The sequence below is a fragment of the Falco rusticolus genome, chromosome 8, assembly GCF_015220075.1.
Source record: "Falco rusticolus isolate bFalRus1 chromosome 8, bFalRus1.pri, whole genome shotgun sequence".
Taxonomy (NCBI): Eukaryota; Metazoa; Chordata; class Aves; order Falconiformes; family Falconidae; genus Falco; species Falco rusticolus.
The window spans coordinates 11,455,715-11,474,858 of record NC_051194.1 but is presented as its reverse complement, the minus strand read 5'-3'; the positions used below and the strand labels follow the sequence as shown (position 1 = coordinate 11,474,858).

At 43.8% G+C, this 19,144-nt stretch overlaps 2 protein-coding genes across 2 annotated transcripts; both read left to right on the top strand.

The window, feature by feature from the left end:
- The first annotated feature begins 789 nt into the window (after nucleotides 1-789).
- Nucleotides 790-4,999, top strand: RPL26L1 (ribosomal protein L26 like 1). The gene is made up of 4 exons (XM_037398800.1): nucleotides 790-919; nucleotides 1,919-2,091; nucleotides 2,821-2,961; nucleotides 4,828-4,999. The coding sequence occupies exons 2-4, from the start codon at nucleotides 1,924-1,926 to the stop codon at nucleotides 4,954-4,956; spliced, it is 438 nt and encodes a 145-aa protein (XP_037254697.1). The 5' UTR covers nucleotides 790-919; nucleotides 1,919-1,923; the 3' UTR covers nucleotides 4,957-4,999.
- Nucleotides 5,000-6,023: 1,024 nt separating this feature from the next.
- ATP6V0E1 (ATPase H+ transporting V0 subunit e1) lies at nucleotides 6,024-17,225 on the top strand. The gene is given in 5 exon segments (XM_037397867.1): nucleotides 6,024-6,219; nucleotides 8,428-8,475; nucleotides 13,701-13,722; nucleotides 13,724-13,828; nucleotides 16,710-17,225. Coding segments are annotated over 4 exon segments (246 nt in total). The 5' UTR covers nucleotides 6,024-6,115; the 3' UTR covers nucleotides 13,796-13,828; nucleotides 16,710-17,225.
- Nucleotides 17,226-19,144: the final 1,919 nt, after the last annotated feature.

Below are 19,144 nucleotides of genomic sequence, written 5' to 3'. Positions count from 1 at the left end.
TGCTGCTTGGTATAGAAAATAACCTGGGTTTTGTTCCCTGCCCCCCACCCCTTTAATTTCCTGGTGGCCTTGTTTCACTGATGATTTAGAAATAAGTGTCTGAGGCAATTAGAAAAGATTAATAGTAAAGGGTTACAACACAGTGAACGTGGGCACTGTGTGCATCTGCAATTTATTAAGAAACCAATTCCTTTTAAGTTCCGCTATCGCTTGCTAGCGTTGGTGTCTGCTGCACAGCATCTGCGTGCAGGGAGAGATGCCGCCTGCTTCCAGCACCCTCGGTGCAGGCTGGTGCTTGGGCTGCCCGGTGGGATGGAGCCGAAGGGCCCTCGTGGTGCGTAATGGGGAGCAGCGGCACCAGGTAGGGCAGCGGGTCATCGCCTGGTAGGGCGGTAGGTCACCCTCAGCCTGCCACAGCTACCGCAGTCTGAAAACTTCTCCCGCCTCTGTATAAACCACAGTGCCATCAGGTGTCTGTACTGCTGCTCACCCGACGGACGGGTTGGTTTCTACCAATAACGCGTTCTGCCGCCGGGAATTTTCCTTGGGAATAAATTCCTGTGTGTCTTGGAAAAGCGTAACGGCACCAGCGCTGCCTGAAGCGCGAGCAGCTGCCGCGGGTGCGCTGGGTTGCGGGGGCAGGCGCCGGGCCGCGGGCGCGGGGCCGGGCCGGAGCTGCCGCCCCTGGCTCGGCGCCGAGCGGGGACGGGGCTGCTGGGCACGGCCCCGGGCTGGGCGCACGGCCCCGGGCAGGGCGGCACAGCGCCCACCACCCTGCACCTGTGCCCGCCGCCCGCCAGGGGGCGCGGGTGGCCCCAGCGCCGCGCGCAGGGTCTCGCGAGTTCCCGGCGGCCGCTCGCGGAAGCGGAAGCGGGTGGTGTTTCTCTTTCCGGGCGAGCGTGGCGGCGGCAGCAGCGGGGTAAGGGCGGCGCGGTCCGGCCCGTCGCATCCGCCGCCATCCTGCGCGGTGCGGCTCCCTACTGGCCGCGGAGCTCCCGCGGCGTACCCGGCGGGGCCTGCGGGGGGGCGGGAGTGCGGCGGGGAGGGGCCCGGCCGCCGCTCGGGGCTGGGGGGCGGCGCGGCCTGGGCCCTGCTCGGTGCCCGGGGAGGTGAGCGGCCCTGGCCCGGGCGCTGCGGCCGCGGCACTGCGTTCGCGTCCCGGGCAGCGGCTGTACAGGAGCCCGGCATTGCAGCGTGGCTGCGGGGATGTCCGGCGGGGCAGGCCTGCGGGTGCGCCGCGGGAGCTTGAGCCCCAGGCACACCTCATGCTCCTCGGTTTGTTCTTTGACACTGGGTTACTGGGTTCCTGCGGCTCGGGCAGCGGGCGGGCTGCCATGCACAGCACGGCCTGCGCAGGAGGGACAGGTGCAGAGCGCTTTAAAGTTGCGGAGTTGAGCAAAAGCAGCCTTTAATGGACGTGCCTTTGTCAGGATGAGTTGTGTCATAACACACAATCCTGTAGTGCAGTTGTTACGATTTAGGGAAGGCCAAAAATATCTTAGATTTACAGGTCTGTTATATGCACCAGTCTGGTGGTGTGCTTTATTGGAGATACCTGATCAGGATGAGTTCCCTCTCTCTGTGTGTCCAGAATATACATTTATAAATGAAGGTGGTGCATACTACAGTGCAAAATTAAGACTAGCCAGCCAGGTGTCCTGGGAACAGCAAGCTTTGTATTAGAAAGGTCTGATGTGCATGTGTGTAGCACATCTGTCAATCACAGGGTCATTGTCAATCAGGGAGGAGGCTTAAATCTTATTTAAAAGTACAGTTTGCAAGGATATATTAACTGGGGGTAGGATTAAAAGTAGTTGCAATAGCTGTTTTATGTCTTAGCGTACTTCATGTGGGTAGATTATAAAGAATAGCATGTATAAGTTAAAAGTGTCTCAAACTTTTGTTTTTCTTTATGCAGCCAAAATGAAGTTCAATCCATTTGTGACCTCAGACCGCAGCAAAAACCGCAAACGACACTTCAATGCACCTTCTCACATTCGAAGAAAAATAATGTCCTCCCCACTTTCCAAGGAGTTGCGGCAGAAATACAATGTCCGCTCTATGCCCATTCGAAAGGATGATGAAGTCCAGGTAGCTGCGCTGTCTGTCTCTTAAGTGGTACTGTCACACGTGAACTTCTGTCTGTGTTTTAGTTTTCACGTATAGCCTGTGCAAAAGGGAAAGGCTAGACAAACTCAGATTGATGCTGGAGCTTTGCCGTGAGTCTTGCAGAAATAATACAGGTTAAGGTAGTCATAGACTTGGCCTATTGTGGAGTGTTTCTTGAGATCACATCAGTGACAAGGAACACAAGTGTGCTGGCAGCTTTACTGCGCTTTGGTTACATGCGTTATCATGCTGGCTTAAAGGCTTTCAGAAGTAAAATACAAATGAGAATTGTTTTTTTTATAGACTATTTGCTGCCTGTGATATTTGAAAGATCAGTTTAGAAATTAATCCAATTTAAGTGGCTTTTTTATAAAAACACAGTGATAGGTGAACAGCTAAGATGAAAACCTGTTGAATTTGACTGTTAGCCCTCTGGTTGAAAAGATAAAGTTCCTTTATTAGAGTTTACCACAGGGAAAATGAGGGAGAGCTATGGTTCTGACCCATTGTATTTTCTGGTTTAGTGATTGCTGAACTTGTCCAGTAATTGATGTCTTTGTGGCACCTTTATACAAAAGCAGAATTGGGAGTTCAACCTGTGCAGTTCTGGGTTTCTGTTGCGATAATTAGATAGTGTTTCTTAAGGTCAGGTAATTGTTTAAGGGGTGGTTTTGAAGTATGAGACAACATGCTGCTTATGTTTGTGTTTAGGTTGTCCGGGGACACTACAAAGGACAGCAGATTGGCAAGGTGGTCCAGGTGTACAGAAAAAAATATGTCATCTACATTGAACGTGTTCAGCGTGAGAAGGCTAATGGCACAACTGTCCACGTGGGGATCCATCCCAGCAAGGTACAGTGCGAGAAGTGAGGTCTGAAATGCACGAGCAGACCTTGTTGGCAGACGAAGACACTGCTGCTGGCATGAGTAGAACCTCGTTATGGCACGTGGAATAATAGATTGAGATACTATGGTATTGATGGGGTAATAAACAAGGAAATGTTAGTGTACTGATGGTAGAGAAGTGAATTGAAACCAAGAACTCCTTGATGTTTCTAGGTCTGATTTGGTGGAGAAGCTGCTAGAGATATTAGAGTCTTGCTTAAATACTTCTTTTAAGAGCCTGACGTTCGTAAAGCACAAACCAGATCATTTAAAACAGCCCTTCACCTTTGCTATGGTGGCATTTGCACTGGTGAAGGAGATCTTAGAAATGTTGAGGGAGACGCTCAGAATCACGATTTGTTCTTGTGGGCTACAAGTTCTTCTAAATCTGGCTTTAGCCTGCAGTTTTACAGTGTTTAGAGTTCATGAAAACCAGGCAAAGCCTGTTTAGATCATAATAGGGAAACATTTCAAACTAAACAGAACAACTAGCCAAAACCTGGTTCGCAGCAGATAAAATTAGTCTGCTTCAGCCTTGCCATGTGGGCACACATACTGAAGTGTTTGTGGAAGAAATCCAGTTGTAGCAGGTTTTCTGCTCTAAATGGTTGGCATGTTCAGCAGAGGGAGAGCAGAATTACTCCAAAACAACATAATGGCTTGTGTGCAGTAATAACATTTGATGGACAAGGTGACATTGTGATGGAGGCAGTGTATGTACTGCTTGTGTGGTGAATTGCAGTGAAAGAAGCTGAATTTTGTGCTGGTCCTTTATTTCTGTGACAGTTTTCTCTAATTGGGAAACGGAACTTGATAAAGCCTTGCATAAAGATTCTGGCTATTAGTGGAAAAGGAACAGAGGAATGTTTTGTTAGTTGCAAACTTGCAGTGGGGTGGAGGCAGAGGTAAAGAGGTAGGAATTAATTACAGTTAGAGACCTAAATGCACAATGGAACTGAAGAGTGTGCAGCCCTGGTGCAGCCTATGTGGTTTTTCTGGGATTTGATTGTCAGTTGTATTTTTAAAGTACTCCTTTCGGTAATACCAACACATGTATAACTTTGCCAGTTTTAGGGGGCACAAACAGCACTGAAGGCTGCGAGGAGCTGAAAATTAGAGCTTTAGTTTGCTGCTGCTTTGTTAGAAGTATCATTAAGGCTAGGGTGGCTGATGGCCTGAGCAATCTACCTTTTATGTGTCCCTGTTGGTAATACTTGATAATTGCCTGGCCTCTTTGCAGCTGTTCAACAGCAGATGTGTTCTTTAAAATGTCTTCCTGTGAGTCACTATGGTGTGTAAACTTCTGCTGTTGCCTGTAGTTCAGCCAGAGGTACAGCAATGACACAATAATGGCAGCAGCACAGTTTTCTGGTGTTGCAAAATGTAGGTAATATTGTTTCAAACATGGAGAAATTAAAATAGTGATCCGTTACATGCCTTTGTGGTGGTGGGATCAGCTGTTTGCTATACATATACATCAGATGGATGTAGTGTCCATTATGTTTGAGTAGCATAGTGGAAATAGGATTTACTTTGAAGTAATTGTTATGCAGTAAATAGAAATTTGGTTGCTTTTCAGTTTGTGCAGGTGTTCTTGGCTGTGCATAAAAGCAACTGTCCATATACTATGATCCCTAAGTGCACCTGGGAAAATTGTGAAATAGAGAGGGAATTCAGTACCTTGGTTCTACTCAAACCAAATGAGATAGTGTGTGGAAATAATACTTGTGTGCCACAGCTGGTCTTCTTGGGCTGTGCTATGTTACCACAGTTCTGTCAGGCTGCTGTACTTCCAACACTGAAGAGAGACTAAATTTGTTGTCCTTTCTCTAGGTGGTGATCACTAGGCTAAAACTGGACAAAGACCGCAAAAAGATCTTGGAGCGTAAAGCAAAATCTCGCCAGGTTGGCAAGGAGAAGGGCAAATACAAGGAAGAAACAATCGAAAAGATGCAAGAATAGATGGGTTCCTATTTGACACCATTAAAGAACTGCTAAAATTAAACCTATTGTGTCTACTCATTTAGAAGGTCTTTATACGTTGTGTCTGTAGCATTTAAATACTCCTCATGTTTTGATGTTGGCTGTGTAAAAAATACTTCCTGTAAATTAGAAAGGTTTTTATACTTATTTTTACTTTTAAGAAAATGGAAGGCTTTTTCCCCATAAAGGAATATTTCAACTAGTGTTAGAATAGTGCAGTCCTGAAAACGTGTGTCTAATGACCATTATACTTCTGTCTCTTCCACTGGTCCTTAACTTGGATGTGTTCATGGTTTTAAATGAACATGTTAGTTGTGTGCACTGTGTGTGTATTTTCTATCCAACATTTGAAATAAGTTATTTCTGGCCATGAATCTCTTTCTGTCATTCTCTGAAATTACACTTCCTCAACTGCCTTATGAATTGGAGGGGAAAGGATATTTTAGAGCATCAGACGCATTGTGGCCACACACAGCTGTGATGTCTCGGGGTCTTACACGAGCGCTGCACCTTGAGGATGGGCGTTACCTCTGCGGTGCTCCCGGGGCAGAGCCAAGGCCGCCTCCGTGCTGTTGCTGACGCTGGTTTTGGGTCAACCGGGGGGGGGTTGGTGCTTCACACCCCCGTGACGGAGAGCGGATCGCGAGCGCCTGCGGCGTGTGGCGAGCCCTACAGCGAGGTGAGTTCGCTGGCTCGGCGGCCGGCCCTCATCGCCGATCGAGAGGGAAGGGCCCACACCCGGCTCCCGCCGCACCGCGCTGGGAGCTGAGCCCTGGCATGGGGGAACCGAGGCACGCGACGTTCCCGCCCCCAGAGCCGTCCGTGGGCGCCGGTCTGCCTCAGGAGGCGGCTCTGCGCGCCGGTGTCGGCGCAGAGGCTTCGTCCCTCACCGGGAGGCCCGGCACTGCGAAGGCCCTCGGGGTTCGCTGCCGCGACCCTCCTCCCGCTCCTCAGGCGGCAGCGCGGGGGCGGGGCCAAGCGGCGCTCGCGCCCGCCGGGCTCCGGCGACGTGTCGGGCGCTGATTGGCGGGCGGGGCGGGGCGGGGCGCTGCGGCCGGCCGTGAGGGAAGGGAGGGGAGGCGCCGCGCCGGGTCTGACCGAGCAGCTTCCCTCCGCCGCCGCCCCCGCCAGCCCGGCCATGGCGTACGGTGGCCTGACGGTGCCCATCATCGTCATGAGCGTTTTCTGGGGGGTGGTCGGCGGCGTCCTGCCGTGGCTCGTGCCCAAGGGGCCTAACCGCGGGTGAGTGACCGGGGGGGCGGCGGGAGGCCCCTTCCCTTCCCCCTCAGGCGCGGGGCGGTGGGGGGGGAGCGTGTGAGGCGGCCTCCCGCGGAGGCGGGCCCGGTACCCCGCGGCCCGGCCCGGCGGAGGCGCGCAGTGCCCTTGCGGCCTGCCGGGCAGCTGCGGCCTGGCGACGCCGGCTCCCTCGAGTTCCCTTTCCCCCCACCGCCGAGGCCCTGCAGCGCCGTGTGTGCCCCGCGCTCGCCGCCCCGCCGGGCCCGGAGCCGCCGCCTTGCCGCAGTCGGCCTGCGGGCTCGGAGCTGCCGTGCTGGCGCAGCGTGGAGGGCGGGTGGGCCCGGGGCCCAGGCGCCGGTGCCAGCCGGGACCCAGCCAGCGGCGGGGGGCCGGAGCCAGCGGCTGCGGGGCTCCCTGAGCGTGGGGCCGGGGCCCGGAGCGGGTCCCCGCGCCTCAGTGACCCGCAACCGTTCGGAGCGTGCCCCTCGGGCCTGTGCGCGCCCGCATACACGGCGCCCTGTGGCAAGGGCGTCAGTTGTTCGGTTAGGTGCTGTTTGAGCAATAACTTCCTCCTTTTCTCACTCCATCTCTTCCTACCTCATTCCACCATCCTCGAGTTTCGCACTGGATGAGGCTGAAAAAGCTGCTGTAGTAGATCTCGGTTCCTGCTTAATGTGTGCTAGTGGCCTTGTTGGCTGCGGTGGCCTGAGGACAAAAGCGGCGCACCTAGGCAGAAGCGTAATTACTGCAGTGGTAGTGATTGTAGCTGCTGAGATTAAAAACTAGACAAGTTTTTGTCTTTCTCTTTTCCCTAGGAGATAATGACTTCTTAATCTCTCTGACATCCCCTCTGCTCCACAGGTACCAACTGTCTTTTCTCTTAGTTGTTTACCTGAACGCGGAGGAATTTTCCTCAAGTTCTCTTTAGCTCTGATATTTGCTGCCTTAGTTTCATACCTGAATTGTGTTTTGTGTCTGAAAATGTGCCTGCCCTCAGAAACACCTTGGAAATATGTCTTCCAGGCATGTCCTTAAGTATGTGGGTCACGCACAGATGTTTTGTCGTTATTCCAAAATGTGATTGTTTAATGACTATAAATAGAGAGCACACTGCTGTGTTCTGATTCTATAGCATGACTGTAGTAACACTGTATAGTCTGTTAATTTATCTTATTAAAAAAATAAAAAAAAAAAACTCCACCCAAAGCCTGTTTCTGAATAGCATTGTTCTTTTCCAACAAAATAAGTCAATGCAAACTTTAACTGATCTAAGAATTCACTTTGCATAGGTTAAACTCCTAAACAATGACTCTGGGGCTCCCTGGAAAGGAAGGGTTCCTGAGCTTAATCCAGGCTGTGTTAGCTTTGTAGCATTAGTTTGAAAGTAGACAGAAGGTGGGTGTGTATTGATAGATGAAAAATATGAATGTTACCCATGTCACAAAAAGGTTGGAAGTTACTGACCTAGCGTGAGTTCTGTTACTTGGATGGGGAGGCAATACATGGAGGGAAATCCCTTTTTATAATTTAAAAATAAAAAAACCTCTCTGCTCTGCTCCTGAGTTCCATGAGCTGCATATCATTTGCTGTTAGAAAATCTCATTTCAAAATCGTGTTGTGTATAGCTGCAGTTTTACCATTTTCAATTTCAAAAGCTGCTTGGTTCTTGCTTCTTTTCAGTGTAACTACAGTTTTCTGACAATTTTCTTTCAGCAAGAAAGGAAAATCTTATACTACAGCATAATTTCATGTGGCTTCAGGATTTTATTTGTGTTTGTTTTGCAAACCTTCACGATATAAATAAAGAGTTATTTTATAGTGAAATTTTTCTGTAAGCAGAATTTTGCAAATGGAAAAAATGTTTTTTGTTTACCGTTAGTATTAAAACATCCAGCTTCAGTAATTCAGTAAATTGCTGGTAGAAGAGACTGAAATGGAGCAAGGACATTCCATAAGTGTGCTCCTCTTTGGACAGATTTTTGTTAAATACAGCTGTATGCTTCTGCTTGCCAGAGCTGTGTCAGTCCTCTGCAGAGTCTTAGCTGTGCCTCTGCAACTTACTCAGCTGGAGTAAGTTAGAACACTCATGTTGAGTCACCTTCCATATGATCAAAGTTGAACTCGTACTTGTTTGCTGGGGTTTTTTTCCGACCTATCTTGTGGTCAGTCATAACATGACAACTAATCAGCTCTTTCTCTCCTTTCTTTTTGCAGTGTTATCAACACAATGCTGGTGACCTGTGCTGTTTGCTGCTACCTGTTGTAAGTATAAATAATGTCTTGCCTCTTAAGATACAGTTCTGACACAATCAAAAGTTCCTTTTTTATATCCTCAAAATACTCAGGAAGAAGCTTTTCAAATGTGTCACAGATTTAGGCAGATGGCATTCTCTGACAGCTCTTAGAATTCTTAGTTCTAAAGACCTTTAACGTGCAGAAGAAAACATTTTGCTATTGCAAGTTACTGAATTAAAGCAAACCTGAATTCCTTTTGTCCTCTGACACGTAACAGTTGAATTGTGCTCTGCATTGACTTGACATTACTCCTTTCCAGTTCACTGGTTTATTCACTCACAAGTGTAATGGCAGTTTGTCAATTCTAGAATTTTCCTGATTACAGTAGAGCAATGACTTTTTGCCTTTTTCATTCTTTATGCTTTACATTTATTTCTAAGGTGATAGTAATTTAAACTTACTGATGAATTTGCTTTACTTAGTTTGGTTGAATGTATTGTCGAAATCTGGTAGAGCAGTGGGTGAAAAAACCTATACGTGCGGGTTTTCCTATATACGACAATTTTTGTGACAGACTTATGCTTTGATATATTAAGACTGTTTCTGTTTAAATGTATATTTTGAGGCTGCCTCTTTTTCTGTAAGAGAATTAGTAGAAATAACAAAATTACTTGTTGAGGAACTCTTCATATCATGCTTGCTTGTTGGCAAGAGGTAAGCCAGCTGTAGCTGGAGTCTGGTAATGGAAAGTGTGCGTATTGTTCCCTCAGCTGTAGGGACTGATCTTGTCAATGCAGAAATAACACATTCTTTCAAAGTTATGGAGAGTAAATTGGTAAAAGTCTGGTTAGATCTTTAGTTTTAACTTGTAATAAAATCATTATTCAGGGTTCCATTTGAAGCTGAGTAGTATTTGTACTTTCCTGAAGTATTTAGGCATTATTTATGCTACTCTGAGGAGTTTAACATGATATTAGAGAAATGCATTTCTAATCTCAAACCCCAAAAAGAACTGGCAGCCAAAAAACATGTTATCAGTATCAGCATGTTCCAGGAGAGGCCTATTTAGTTCCACGTTGCGTTGGCCTCTGGCACAGACTTGTGCAGGTTTGATTTAGTTTAATGTGATATTCAGGTTTTATACAGGTGAGGCCTTGGGGTTTTTTGGTTTGGTTGGTCGTGGGTTTTTTTATTCAGAGTATTTGACATGTGAAGTCTTAAGTAATCATTCTGCTGGATAATTGTAAAAGAACAGCACATGGTTCTGTGTTTTGTATCTGTGATAGTTTTTTTAAAATTCACGTTTTGCTGAGCAGATGTAGAGACTTGAAAAGCTTTGTAGTGCCAGCGACTTGAATTTGGGATTGAAATTTTGGAATCTCAGTGCTATGAAGGTCCCCTCGCCTGCACGTAAAGTACGTAGCAGCCCAATCTTGTGGTAGGTCCCAAATGCTTCGCTAAGAAAAGGCAACTCTGTGCTCATTTTTATTAGGTTACTGCATTTAGGTTACAATAAGTTGGGATGGTTTGAGTTTTGTTTAAAGTTTTCACTTAAGTTCTTTCTACTCTGTATTTTAATAGAAATGATGTCCTACTCTTCTAAAATCCTTGAAGCTTAGGGTTTGTTTTCTTTATTGTTTGAAGAAGTGCAGTTTCCTTAAAGTCAAGGCCATGTGGCATCTTCAGACACCTCTAGATTAGGATGCGGAATGTATTTGTTATAGAATTTCTTAACTTTGACTGAATGCTGTGGAATCTTCGAATGTGCAGTAGTATTTGACTTGTAAGCTTAGTGATTTTTTTTTTTTTTTGGTACCAAAACACACCTATTATAAATCTAGTATCATTAACATGACTTATAATCTGTTCTTGCATGTCCAGTGAGGAGATTCTTTTGTAATCTTGTGGGCTCTAACTTGTTTTCTGTATTCCATTTGGCTTTCTCCAATTACCCCTTGAAAAAAGAGAAGCAGCAAAACCTTGCTATATTTTAAACCATTAGTACTTAAACCCAGCCACACAAATTACGTACATAGCGTGTGCTTTCCAGAGTACAACAGAAACCAGATTTTTCTTCTCGTGTTCCAAGACAGAACTTGTCTCATCACACGCTCTTCCCACTGCCCACACCCCCCCAACCCCCTTCATGAATTCTGTATGAGGTCATAGTACAGCCCTGGTTGGAAAAGATCATCTGGTTCAACCTTTCTTTCCTCTTTTTTTATTCAAATGTATGTAAATCTGTTCTTTGCATATCCTCTTCCTCTTTTGGGGGAGGCGTTGAAAAAATTTTGAACCTTAATTTTAGTGACCAGAGACTTAATTTTTCATGCCAGTCTTGAAGGAAACCCAGAAGAATGGTTTCTGAGGATTCTTTGTTGGATATGTTAGGGTTAAAATAACTTGTGTTGCCCCAGGTATGGTCTTCTACCGTACAGTACTTAGTAGGGGGCTGGTGCTGTTACCTACTTATTTTAGAGCTGTTTAGAACTCTGCTAGACCTACTTCCCTACACTTTTGAGTTACCTTTGCAGTTGAAAATCAGGGGAAAAAACAATTTTCTGCCTTCATTGAACACCACTTGATCGACAAATTGATTTGCATCAAACTGAATTTGTGCTAACTAAATTTGAAGTCAAATACATTTCAACTTAAAGCTGTTTCTGTGTTTAGATGTAACAGTGATAATTTTGAATAACCATATTGATCACGTGGTGTTGATTTGGTTGTTCTGTGGAAAAGTTTTGCATTGGTAAGTGCATAATTGTGGTAGGTATTGTACCCAGCAGTCTTTTGAAGGAGAATGCACGAGCCTTAGGAACCTGATAAAATACAAGGCAAAGTATAAGGAGTTACTGCTGCAGAAATTATAGGTTACACTATGTTTGTAAGGTACTGTCAAAGTCTAAACCTATTGTGCTGTTTAGAAAGCAGTTCCTGAAACAGTATTCCACTAACAGAGGATGGGGTGCTTGAAAAAGAGATTTATTTGCTACTGATTCTAAAAGGATTAAAATATGGTTGCCCAAATTGACATTTAAACAGAGATAGCAGGACCTTAATTTGTAATATGCAGCATAGACAGATGGCAGTTATGGCAGGAAGACCTTTTAAAAAAATCTTTCTGGTAGAACATAAGGGACTTTAATTTCCTTGTCTGAGCTGGGTAATTAACACTAACTGTTGTAAATGGTATCTGGTAGAATTTAAGGACCTGTGGGTGGCTCGAATGCCATACCTGATTTTAGCAACTCTGAAACATTACATGTTGGATACAGAGGCTTGCTTTGTTTTATTTCGAATGCTGCGTTTTGTTTTGCGTTGTCATGATAGATTATTGTATAAAGCAGCATTGCTTAAGCAAAATGTGGGAAAAGCTTTTTCATGACTTACCTTGAATGCAAGGGAGTCGTAGAGTTCAGTGCCTAACTACTGCTTTAAATTATTCGGCCCTAGCAGGGCAGGGAGGAGGATATACTATTGACCTGTAATGCCACTGTGGCTCAGAGCTTGGGTATCCAGCATGGTCCCAACAAATAGCTTTTGAAAACTGCACAGTGCTTGCCTAAAGCATGGTTGTGCAGCTGGGACACATCAATATTTTGAATGTGCTTCCAGCTCATTTAATTCACAGCCATGCTGGGTCTGAACTTAGGAAGCATAGAGAGGTGAGATATTTGTGCATACAGTTCCTTCCTTCTGTACAGTGAGAAAAAGAATAATGTGCTTTAACAGGCTTTTAGTGTTCCTACCCTCCTCCCACTTCTGTTAGTTCAGGATTGCTAAGGCAGATGGTACAGTGCTCTTGGCACCCCTTCATCTGTCTTTTGTATCTGAAAATTAACCACTTGCAAAATAAATTCCAAGATACTTTTAAAGAGCTAATTGCTTTTCCCTTAAGTAAATTTGACATAGTGATAATGTGGTTTCAAAATATCTTGTCATTGCTTTGGACAGCAAAGTAGAAACACCTCAACCTAAAGGTTATTGGCTCTTCTTGGTGGTGTCTTGCTGATGTTTTAATTGCTTTTGTAGAGCCTGCTTACATATTTCAAGCTTACATGATGGATACACTGCGGCAGGCTCAGCACATCATTTAAAGTCCTACTTTGTGCAAAACTGAAAGCAGCACTGAAAATAAATACGTGTAAATTTTAAGAGGAGTGATGGGTTTCTTGAAGTCTGGTCCACATCTTTTGCCCCTGGCTGTTCTACACATTTTACAGCCGACCTGCACATGGGTTGCTGGTCAAAGCATCAAGGTTTGTGTGGAATTTTCCATGACTGCCTAAGCACTCTGATATCATTTGGTGGCAGCTCCCATTACAAAGCTGCTCTGCTTTTTCTCCTCTTACAAAGCATTCTAGAAATAGCAGACAGATGAGCCAGTGTGTTCACTAAATGTGTTTATATAAGTATTTAACATAGATTTAAATCCATGGAAGCATCCATTGCTTCTTCTGAATCTTGTATATTGTACAAAGCAAATGTATCATTTAACAGTGGAATATTTATTTCTGTTTAGTTTTTCCTGGTATTTTCCACAAACTACATTCCTCTTGTTCTCAGTTCTGGCTATGGCTTTGCGTGTTAAGTTTGTCAAGTGCTCTCCTGTCAAGGCTGCTGCTGCTGATAATCTGGGGCTTGTTGTTATATTGGTTTTGTTGTGGGGTTTTAAAATTTTTCTCTGTGTGTGTGTTCCTGTAGCATTGTACCCTTTTGTTTCAGATTCCTGTTTTTTGACCTCTGTGCCGGGTTTAAATTTGCTTTTGTTCAATCTCTGATGAAAAATATACCATCTCTGCAAGGGTAGGTTGTCATACACTGAAAATAAGAGCAAAATGAGAGAGCATGTATCTCAGAGGGTTTTGCTTAAAGGATGCTTCAGAGGCAGGTCTCTCCCTCTTACGTTTCTCTCTTCTGAGCCCACAAATACCCAAGTTTCATACATCTCTAAACACCTTCCTGTCAAAGGAAGAGTATGAGAGAAATGCTGTCTGGTGGGTTTGTGTTGCTTCAAATTGAACAGGACAATTTATTGTTTCAGTTGCAGAATTGATTTGGTACCAGATCTTCATTGCTGCCATCTGGTCTTTGTGTACGAGCTTGAGTAGAATTTTGGTTTGGTAGTAGATCTTCCTGAAAATAGTCGTCTTCTCTGATAGTACTTGTGCTTTGGACAAGCCTTGCCTTCATCATAAGCTTGTAATTGGCTGATGTTCTTCTCTTTGGGTTGGGGGGTTGTCTTGCAGTGGCCTGATTGCAATTCTGGCTTCAACTCAACCCCCTCTTTGGGCCGCAGTTAAGCAATGAAACAATCTGGTACCTTAAATCTCAATGGCCTTAAGGATGTATGTCCTCTGCTGCAATTTATCGATAGGTGGAGTCTGATCCAACTTTATAATCTATTTTGTATGTTAAAGCATCAGGAGAAATGAACAGTAGTGTAAGCATTGTGTCAGAATTGCTAGCTGTTTTGCAGGAGAAGTCTATTTTTCTATAGGCTGTAACAAAGCGTTAGTTTGGATGTAATCTCTGACGGATACTGTGACAAGCTTGGATGGAATTCTGTACAGTTATTTTCTCTGCTATCATGTCATGTGGTGCTGTGCTTCAGTAAGCAGGGGCTTGTAAGAATGACAGTACATTTCTTCTTCCTACAGAAAACAAAAAATAGTCAGGCGTGGGTTGTCTCTTAATAGCTAGCATAAGTGGATTTCTTAATCTTTAACAACTGTTAGACCTCTCTTCAAGCCTACTACCACTTCATCCAAGACCTGTCCTGATTTCCAAAGCAATGTACAGTTGCCCTTATTCATCTGGGAAGTCAGTGAGAACTGCAATGAGAATGATCCCTTATCTCCTGTCAACGTATAGCACTAACACTGAGCTTAGATGAGCGTTTGGGTTTTTTTTTAATGATAGCCTGTGTGCGGCTATAATCATAGAGCTGGTGGTTGCTATCTGGGCAGTGCTATTGGAATGCTGTTGTTGCAGTTCTTGGGCATACTTTCTGATGTGACCAGCAAAAATACAAAGTCTTGTACTGAAAGTTACCAGGATGACTTCGGGTTTCTCTAGAATGGCAGCATTTGGAGTCGAAGGTTCAAATGAAGGATAGCTGTGGAAAGAAGTACCCATGGTTTTAGTTGTTATGCTGGTAACTGAATAATATTAGAGACAGAAGTTTTTTACTTTTTTGGTTGTGGGGTTTTTTTGTCCTTTTAGCTTTAACTGCCTACCCCCTTGCTGTTATTACTTTAACTTCTGTTTACAGAAGTCCAATAGCAGCGGACAGATGACAGTTGATGTTACAGCTCAGTTAAACGCTGTCTGTAAAGCATCCTGAACATTTACCCTAAAGCAAAGCTCCACTGCTTCAAAGTAGGCTTCTCTGAACTGTGCTATTGTCAGACTGTGGCATGTGTGTGTGTCTGTATCTTCTTTTTTAAGCAGCAAGCAGAAGCTAAAGGTAGAGTTGGCCCTGCTTCAAGTAGAGGCCTGTGATTAGCCAAGTCAGTCAAGCTGAATTTCCTAAGAGCGTTTTTACTGCTCATGTGTTAACACATAATTAGTTAGCTAAAACAGAGACCAGTGTATTCTGGTAATGGGCGTACAGATCCCTGAATCCCATAGGATAATTCAGTTGCCTGAGATCTGAAACAGAGATGTATTTATCTGGACAAGTGGATGCCTTGGATATAAAAATTGGGCTTCCTTCTGGCTGATGAATGGTCTGTGTGTTGTAACCAGAGATACAACTCCTGGAACCTAGGTGCCTGCTAGAAGAGTCAGGGCTTTTCCCCCTCCCTTCCAATATAGGATTTCCCGGAGAAGTAGAAGTAAATTTCCACCAAGGAAGAGGGAGAACTCTAATGCATTCTGGGCTGGCCAGAAAGTTTATGTGAGGAACTGTCATTTTAAAAGTTATTAATGGGAGATTTTGAGGCCTATATAGTGCATGCTGTTGCGTTATATGAAGCAGTTTATTTTAACCTTTGATATGTCTGATTTCATTGGCTTAATTCTGGAATGAAATTAAGGTTCTTCTCTTTGTGAAAAAGAATGGTTCAAGAAAGTAAAAGCATATAATAATCCTCAAATATCATAGTTAAATATGATGTTATTTCCTGCTAGAAATGGGCTATCACAGGGCATACTATTCTCCATGATCTTGTTTGAATTACTCTTGAAGTGTTGAGTGAGTGGAGTGGCAAGGAGGTGGCTACCATGATCCGGTTGTTACAGCGTCCTGTCTCTTGCTGTTGTGTGCCTCTGCACTTGGAGCCTCTTGTTGAGTTTCTCATTAGACAGGAGCTGTGGCTTAGATTCCATCTGAAAGAGTTGGGATCTATCTCTCTGACACTGCACAGTTTCCCGTGAAGATAGCTACCATTTCTTGTTTGACCAATTGTTTTTGGGTTTTAAGATGTGCTTTTCCAGCACTCGGGGTGCACGTACTATACTCCTTTCTGCATCCCATTTCTCTTTCATTTGAGGTTTGGATAGATTACTAAAGACGATGCAGAGTTAAAGAGAATGAAATACTAACTCCCAGAGTGGAGAGATCTTATTTAAAAATGAGGATAGTCTAAGCAAAGCAAACCCATTTTATTTGACCAACAGAGCAGGCTAAAAGTGGAACACAGAAGGCTACTGCATTCTAGTGAGGAGCTTCTACAGATGCCGGCTTGGTTGATCTATGCCAAATTATGGAGGTTCAGTCTTTTCGGTCAGCATCCCTCCAATTCAGGTGATCATGACGTATCAGATGACTTGTCCAGATAATCAAGTTAATGGCTTGTATGGCAGTATGTAAGAAAATGCAGACTTCTGTAGCTGTGGTGAATATGGGCTGTAGCCTTTTCTAAGTAATGTGTTCTAACGCCATCTTTTATCCTTGACTTTGTCAATTTGCAGTCGGTGTTCTCAGACCAGAAACTTTCTTCATGCAAGTGCAAGAAGGGCTATCATCCAGATGACTGGATGCTGTCACAGCATTGAAAACTTTCTAGTAAAATAACTGTTCTACCAGCTTATGATGTAACTAAAGCTACTTGCAGTAACTTCAGAAATGAAACTGCTAAGAAAGAAGGAAGTAGAGAGAACTCCTTTGAAGCTCCATATAGATGAATTCTCTACAGTTCTTGCCCATTTCTCGGTGCATTTGTGGAATGGAAATAGTTGCGGTTAACAACCAGGTCTTCAAGAGTGAATTGTATCCATGGAAAGGAATAATTAAGTTGCCTTTTGCTTTACAGGTAAAGAAGAGATTTCCTCCAGATGAAAAACTCCACTGACCCAAAGATGCCCTTAACGTAGTTGGTTGGATACCAAGCCTGCATTAATGCCTTAACCTTTCTATTGTGCTTCAAATGGCTTGTTCAAAGCCCTATATTTTTTCCTACTATACCTTTAACAGTGTGCCTAATGCAATTTATACTCCTTTTTGGTACTGTAAATCTTAGTTAACTTCAGAAGTGATGAAAATTTCTAAAGTTTTTATGGGTCACAGAGTCTGCTTTCCTGATCATTTTACTCACCCTGTAGAAACGCTGTATATGTCTTACAGGTCTTAGGTTGTCTGTTGCTGTGTACCCCTGTTGGTTGACTACACTTGAAAAAAATGTGTGCAATGAAACTGTATGAGAAGAGGAGAAACAATGGTGCCACATGTTGATGGCATTTATTTTTTAAAATTAGTTGTATTCTTGGGAAATTTGGTCATAAAATTTCTCATATGTGGAAATAAAACTAATCCTCTGCTTTATACCAAATATTCTTGTGCCATGTTTAACTGTTACGGTGTGCTTTTCTGTTGTTTTAATCAGACAATAGTAAGCCACAGTTAAGCTGAGGAAACTTAGATGATGTAGATAAACTGTAATAAAGTTGTATAGCATGGCGAGATGAGCACGCTCGCTGCCTGTATCAAGACTTCTTGAGTAGTTCTAAAAAAGGGCTGAGTTTGCAGTCTAAAATTGCTGAAAGGTCTGCAGGAAGAAGTGAATGCTTAGCTTGAGAGCCTCTTCTCCATAAACTTCCCGTCATCTGATATTAGGGGGATTCAGTAGCAGAGATAACATGACTAGTTTGAATGAAGCATAAATAGTAATTTTGATAGGAGATTGACTTACTCCCTGGCCTCTTTGGAGGATACGTATAGTAGCAAGCATTTGAATCAAACAAAAACATAACAGTTGTTTCATGCTGACTTGACGCTTGCACGTGGACTTGCAGACCTGATAAAGCGCGTGGCAATATAGGCCAGAGGTGAAAGATTGCTGAGGCTCCTTGATGTCAACTGAGTCCGTGGAGTTGGAAATTAATCTAGTAAGTCATTTGCTAAGGACTAGCTTCAAAGGACATAAATACTGCTGCATGCACAGACGTCTTCATGTATGCTTTCTGATCTCCTTACATCATGTCCAGATGAATTGCAATTATTACTTGCTGTGTTTTGTTATGCACAAGCACATAACAGCGTAGTTTGGGTTGTTTTTTTCCTTTTTGGGTAGCATGATTAACTTGTTCAATGGGATCGTACCCTTTACTGTACAGGAAATGTCAAGATCCTGACAAAATGCTGTAACTTGCAATGATCGAAAACTGGAGACAGCATGAACTGCAAAAGAAGTAAGAATGCGTCCATGATTACAGATAAGCATAGTGACTGCTGGGACTGGGATAGTGGAAATTTTTTTCAAGTTACCTACTACGGAAAGCTGTACTTTTAACGTGCAAGAAGTTGTACGCCATGACACTGTATAGTGTGTCACAAAATTCTGAAGAAAATTTGAAACCAAGTGATCTTGCAAAAGCTTAGGCAGTTGTTTGGTTGTCTTTTTCTGAAGTGTGTGGAGGATAATACATGTTAACATCATATGAGGAGGGGATGTGAAATGCTTCAAGACATTGTTGACAATTTTGAATATGTAACAGTTTTAAAAATACATTGATCTGCCTGTCATACTTACCCTGAAGTGAGAAATCAAAAAAGAAAATATCCAATGACAAAGAGTGGTATTAGTATATTGGTATTATCATTTTCTTTAACAAGCTTTCTATTTTAGGTTCTAAGCTATCACTTCAAAGGAGAACTAGAACAGTTTACACAGTGTGTTTCACTGTTGGTGAATTTAATATAAAGAGCTATTCAAAGCTTGGACAAACGAGCCCCGGTTCAATTTTTATTTAGGTGCTTTTCAGATAAAGAAACTTCCCTTTATCTGAGTGGTTAATATTTTCTCTGAAACTGAGACCAGGTGGTAGCATGATTGAAGAAGTTGAAAATGTTTTGTTTCTGTTCTGCTGAATGTTGTGTGACCTACTGTCTACATCGTGATTATGGAATGGTCTGCTCCATGTGTGCCAGGGATTAACACTGCTTCAGATAATTTCTTTTTTTTTTTTTTTTTTGCATGACTACAGGAAATTGGAGCAGACAGATTCAGCCACTGGTGTTTAACAAACAATGCAGGTATCAAAGCCGTCAACAGTTTCCTCTTGGGTTTTTTTGACAACAGAAGAGAATGCTAAATGTTAAAGTATACATGAAGGAAGCTGGCTGGTGCCTGAAATAGATAGAAAGCCTGACTGCAGAGAAACTCTCTGATCTCCTTGTGTGCATTGGTATTATTGGGGGAAGGTAAAAAAATGAGGAAGATTAAGGAAACGGACTTCATAGTCAGGTCTT

Excerpts from the sequence above, each read along its gene's own strand:
- RPL26L1 (XM_037398800.1), top strand. The coding sequence starts at position 1,924 with ATGAAGTTCAATCCATTTGTGACCTCAGACCGCAGCAAAAACCGCAAA. Across the intron at positions 2,092-2,820 it reads GAAAGGATGATGAAGTCCAG|GTTGTCCGGGGACACTACAA; the intron begins GTAGCTGCGCTG and ends GTTTGTGTTTAG. Across the intron at positions 2,962-4,827 it reads TGGGGATCCATCCCAGCAAG|GTGGTGATCACTAGGCTAAA; the intron begins GTACAGTGCGAG and ends TCCTTTCTCTAG.